This window comes from Marmota marmota, unplaced genomic scaffold, assembly GCF_001458135.2.
Source record: "Marmota marmota marmota unplaced genomic scaffold, marMar, whole genome shotgun sequence".
Classification (NCBI taxonomy): domain Eukaryota; kingdom Metazoa; phylum Chordata; class Mammalia; order Rodentia; family Sciuridae; genus Marmota; species Marmota marmota.
Window position 1 is genome coordinate 10,841,442 of NW_026000057.1, and position 6,189 is coordinate 10,847,630.

The window sequence follows — 6,189 nt, forward strand, 5'->3', positions numbered from 1 at the left end:
GGTGGAGGACGAGAAAGGCATCGGAGCACAACAGACACTAGTATGGCAATATGTAAATCAATGGATGTGTAACTGATGTGATTCTGCAATCTGTGTATGGGGTGAAGGTGGGAGTTCATAACCCACTTGAATCAAAGTGTGGAATATGATATGTCAAGAAATTTGTAATGTTTTGAACAACCCACAATAAAAAATTAAAAAAAAAAAAAAAAAAACAGATAACTCTTAACCTATAGGTGCTATTGCTTTTCTTCCCTCTGCCTTATCTGTCCCTTTAAAAAAAAGAGTCTAGCTGGGGGCAGTGGTCCATGCCCTTAAATCTAGCCACTCAGAGGGTTGAGGCAGGAGGATCACAAGTTCAAGGCCAGCCTCAGCAATTTATCAAGGACCTAAGCAACTTAATGAGACCCTGTCTTAAAAAAATAAAACGGCTAGGATTGTAGCTCAATGATGAAATGCCTCTGCATTCAATCCTCAGTACCATTAAAAAAATGAAAATAAATAAATAAATAAAAAGACTTGGGAGGTAGCTCAATGGTAAAGTGCCCCAGGGTTCAATCCCTAGTACCAATCAAAAAAAAAAAAAAAAGGGTGAGAATATTTCCTTGTATTAATTTCCCTTTGTCTTTCTAATTTACTTAATCTGGAAAGTACCCTGTTGGGATACCTTTTGTAATTTCAGGAAGAATACCCAGTTATTGAGATCTTGAATTTTAGAAAATAATGCATAAATGGATCCAGTATATGCAAATCAGCCTGCCCTTTCATACTATCTGTGGTCTTATAGTTTGTTAAATGCTCTGAAAATCAAGGGTCTAGTTTTCTTCTAAGAGCTACTGAGTAAGAAGGTAGAGTTTTGACAAAATTCCTAAAGTAAAGCTCCTCTCTTGTTGCATCTCATTGATTAGAATATTCATTTTTATTATTATGTCTTTGTGGAATTTGGTATGTTTTAATCAAGTAAATGTGCATGTATAGATTAATATGAGAAGGTTGCATTTGCCTAAAAAATGATTTTTTAAAATTTTTGTTTTTTTGGTTGTTGGTAGACCTTTGTTCTACTTATTTATTTATTTATTTATTTATGTGGTGCTGAAAATCAAACTTAGTGCCTCACATATGCTAGGCAAGCACTCTGCCACTCAGCCACAACCCCAGCCCTAAAATAGTAATCTTGCAAAAACTTTATTGGTCTGGAAGAAAAGTTCAGTAGCATATGGGTTAAGTCATAGAGGAAGGGATCTCATTTTTTAAAAAAGTATTATTTAAACACAGTGTAGGGGCTGGGAATTGTATAGCTCATTCTAACACACATAAGGCCCCAGATTCAATCTCTAGCCCTACAAGAAAAGGAAATATAAAATAAAAACAATGAATTCTCAGATTATCAATGGAAGCTTGAGTTATTCCTTTCTGAAACTGAGAAATCAAATTCTCTTGTGCTTGATTTTTGTGCTTTTATCATTTATTTTTAGGAACCAAAGGAAGAAATAAAGGAGAGTTTACGAATCTTCAGGGGGTAGCTGCATCTACAACTGGAAAGATATTAATTGCAGACAGTAACAACCAATGTGTCCAGGTAGAGTCCCTACTGTGTACCTTTAACTACTTATATTAATAAAACCAATATAGTTACATATTTTCCTACTTTAGACTTAAGATTCATAGTACAAGGAAAGAGCCTTTTTTTTCCATGTTCATTCACACATATTCTATCCTTTAATTTGATGTGTAAATGTAGAACAAAATCAAAATAAACAATATAAATTTTGATATTGGTTATAATCAGATTGTAGAACCTGGAAATAAGTACTTATATCTTTAAAACAATCTAGAATGTTAATTCATTGCATAAATTACCAACAAATCTGTTATGTACTTTAACTATTTAGCACAACATTTTTTTTTTTTAGGAATCTTACATATAAATGCATGCATAATGTTAATATACATTTTAGAACATCTAAAAGAATTTTATAAGGAGTTCATAAGGCAATAACATATGATGCGTTATCTTCTAACATGTGCCGTATGTGTGAAGAGAAAATGAAAGAACTTCATCGTATGCTAAGGCCCAAACCAGATCTAGACAACCTGGCAAGTAACACTGCTAACAGGAAGACAACTGAACTGACCTTTTTCAACACCACTTACAGCCCACTCTAACCCAAGCGACTGCTATCGCAATTCATTTCAGTCACTCAGTTCCAATAAGACAAGAACCTTTTTGTGTTCATTTCACATTTATCTTTTTAATAGTCTGAACAGATCTTCACAGTACTATTCCAGAATAAATTTGTGCTCAAATTGATTATACTGATTAATGCTGCCTTTAAATCAGTGGTTGTTTTCTTTTTTAAAAATTTATTCTAATTTGTTATATGTGACAGCAGAATGCATTTCAATTCATATTACACGTATAGAACACAGTTTTTCATATCTCTGGTTGTACACAATGTGGAGTCACACCATTCGTGTCTACAGACATGTACTTAAGGAAAGAGACTTTTTTAATATTTATTTTTTGGTTGTAACTGGACACAATATCTTTATTTTATTTATTTATTTTTATGTGGTGCTGAGGATCGAACTCAGTGTGAGCGAGGCAAGCGCTCTAGCGCTGAGCCACAATCCCAGCCCCAAGAGCCTTTTAATGTGTCTGTAGGCTTTTCTTAACAGTGTTGGCATGTCCTAACCTATAGTATCTATGACGGATCTCCTTGCCTGTTTCTTCCTGAGTGGTTTCTGTGAACATTCCAATCAACATAAATTGTTTTACAGATATTTTCCAACGATGGCCAGTTCAAGAGTCGTTTTGGCATACGAGGACGCTCTCCCGGGCAGCTGCAGAGGCCCACAGGAGTAGCTGTGCACCCCAGTGGGGACATAATCATTGCAGATTATGATAATAAGTGGGTTAGCATCTTCTCATCAGATGGAAAGTTTAAGGTAAGCTCAAGTATCAATAGACCACTAAACCTTAGAGAAGAGGAAATAGGAAATAAAAGTTGAAATGGTCTTTTTCTTTTTCTTTTTTAAATCCAATCCAATGTTCAACAATTCTTCCTACACAAAGATATTCTTTCATCTAAATGTTGTAAAATGAGAATAACAATGATTGTTTTTATAAACCTGCTCATACAGATGCTCATAAATGTGTTTTCGTTTTATAGAGCAATTAGTTTGCACAGGTACTTTTTTTTAACCAGATTTAGAGGAAAACTGTCCTTATGACCCCATTTCAATGAAAAACATCATCCTTTCGAATAGGGTTAGGAAGAAGCAATTTATACCCTTGCATTAACCTATAACTTGTCACATAGAAGTGCCTTCTACTTTCTCAGGCCTGAAATAGATGACATGGAAGAAACAGAATGAAACAGAATCATAAGACATGGTTTCTGCCTTCTAAAAAATGTATAAGCTCAGGGAGGAAAAAAGATAAATATACAAGAAAGGACAGGAAATAATTCATGGCAGCCTCTAATCAGTCAAAAGTTATTTCATACCATCTAAAAACATTGTGCTAAGGAACATAAGATTTGAAAGGAAAAGAAAATGGAGGCTGAACTTAAAGAAAAGATGCAGGTTGAGCTACACTTTGAGGGATCCTGCCATCATTTGACTTGTTTTCTGTTACTCCCACTATCTTATTTATGGAAATGTAAAAATGGTTTTGGTGTTAGTCAGCTTTCTGTTGCTGTGACAAAATACCTGAGAAAGTCAACTTTAAGAGGAAGAGAGACCCATTTTGGTTTATAATTTTGGAAGCTTCAGTCCCTGGTTGTTTGGCCTTGTTGTTTTTTACCCATTGTGGAATCATCATAGTGGGTAAGCAGGACACAGGAAACTGCTCACTTCATAGCTGCAGGGAAGCAGAAAAAAAGAGGAAGGAGCCAGTATCCCCTTCACAGGTACATCCTGAATGCTAACTTCCTCCTCCTAGGCCCTAGCTCCCAACAGCACCACATGCTGGTGACCAAGTCTTTAACATATGGCCTGGAGAATCATTTAAGTTCCAAACCATAACAGCTTCTATTTCTTCAATGAGTCACCAAAGACAGCCCAGTGGTAATAACAGAAATCTCTCTTCTAAGGTATCATCCAGAATTGTTATCATCCAGTCCATTGTGTACATTAAAAGTCTTTTTGATGACCATATGTATTATGCCTTCTCTATTCCCCTTATTCAAACTATTAGAGACTTCTGTTTGAGTTGACAATATGAACTTTTACTCAGACAAATCAAGCAACTAGAAATCCATCTCTGTGGCTTATTAGTTCTTTGGCCTCCATTAAATTATGAAACTTCCTTGAACCTCAGCAGCTGCATATTTAAAATTTGGATTAAATAAAAAACTTATAGGATCTGAGTAAGGACTAAATGAGGTTTTATTTCTGGATGTCATATGTGCCTCATACTAAATAGATATCTAAAAAATGTTCTTTTCCATGCCTTTCATAACCCCATTCAAAAAAAATGAAGTCTGTTTGACCAGCCATGATTCTTGACTCCAGGATGTCATGTGGATACCTGGTGGTCATTATTTCCAACCTAATACTCTAGAGAGGCCACTTTTCATAACCCATTCTGGTTCCCTGATGATGGCATAAAGTTTGCTCGTTAGTGATTTATCATCATATTTGGGTAAGACATACCCAAATGTGACAACTCTAATATGGATGCTATGAAAACTCTTGAATGACCTCTCAAAAACCTTCATGTAATTTGGAGGCAACCTGTTTGTTCTTGTTTCGGATTCTAGAAAAATCATGGTCTGTCTGTACATTCAGGAGCTAATACTGAAATAAGTTTCACATATGAAGGCATGAGTTTGATATCTAAGAGAGAAGCATTTCCTCAAGAGTAATATACACTCTACTGTGTAATATACACTATATTACACGTATATTACTACCTATTATATACACTCTTCTTGGAAGAACTGGAGGCTTGGAGTTGGAATAATATTGGTATTAGTTGGAATAAACACTAAAAGCCACTCTCGCCCTCTGGAGGAATGGGGAAATGGATATGGTATAGTTTCTGCAATACCCTTTAAGATTGTTGATCAGAACCCCATGGTAAAAGGATAGCAAGCAAAAATACTTTAGTATTACAAATAGAGTTCATTCAAGTGTGAAATCTATACTATCAAGATATTCTTGCTTTTTTTCTTTTGGGAAAATTAAACAAGTGAAAGACATCTTTAACCTCACTGCAGATTCTTTGTATTTATTCCTAATAGTTGCAGAGATGTAACATCTTATTATTTCCCTCTCTTTTATTCACTGATTGCTTGTCTCAAGTTTTATTCCTCTCTGCCTCCTTAAAGGTTTTTCCTTTTCATCTTCCCTTCTGTCTTGAATCTTCTAGTCCATCCAGGAACCTTTGTGATCAAAACAAACACACAACAAATATGGTGGTGGTCCCCATGGCCACCGAATTCTAAAATATCTCATTTCTTCCCTCTTCAATTTAAGAACCTAATTGTTCAGTTAAATACTCTCATTTGATCATTCCAAAGCCAGTTTAGAGGTTTTTGCGTTTTATTCTAACAGAGGGGACGCAGTCAATCCAGATGATTTTTATTTTACTGGTAGAATCCAGTGTAGCAAAACCAGAGTGATGGTGGAAGGGAAAGGAAAAGAAGTTTGGGTTCAACATGTAAGTAGTTCTTTTAGGTCTACCCTGGTTGTCATTACATGACAGAATGGAGGGCATACCTTATTGTCCGTTTTTGTTCTAGGTAGTTATCCATTAGGTAGTGTGTGGTTGCGTCATTCTAAGTAACTGCTAGTGTTCATAACATTGGGTGGTGGTAATCAGATTGCCGGCTCTTCTTTTGATCTCTGTTGATGTCCCTTCCATTCAGACATGAAAGAATTATGCCATTTCTTTACATGCCATTATGCTGTAGCCTCTTTGATCTCTGGGCTAGATTGCAGAATCAGAATCAAATTTACACAACAGATTCCTTTGCCAAGAAAACCAGTGTTTCCTTGCTCTGATTGTGTTCCTTTGTCCAGAGAGATTAAGTCTGAATCTCAGTCATTTATAAACTTGGAAGAATAAAGGGTTGTACCAAATCTGAATCCCTACCATGAGAAAGCACCCACCCACCCTCTGCTAGTAAATTTAGAGGTCTGGGGTCGAACCTATGAGAATGTTATTGGGGGGGGGGGGGG

General features: G+C 35.9%; 1 protein-coding gene across 11 annotated transcripts in view; it reads left to right on the forward strand.

Moving 5' to 3' along the window:
• Trim2 (tripartite motif containing 2) overlaps positions 1-6,189 on the forward strand; it is a 189,328-nt gene that overhangs the window by 164,003 nt on the left and 19,136 nt on the right. For all 11 annotated transcript variants that reach the window (XM_048813541.1, XM_048813542.1, XM_048813539.1 and 8 more), the window contains exons 7-8: positions 1,476-1,579; positions 2,782-2,949. In XM_048813541.1, the coding sequence (XP_048669498.1) occupies positions 1,476-1,579; positions 2,782-2,949 (272 nt within the window). The remainder of the gene's footprint in view (positions 1-1,475; positions 1,580-2,781; positions 2,950-6,189) is intronic.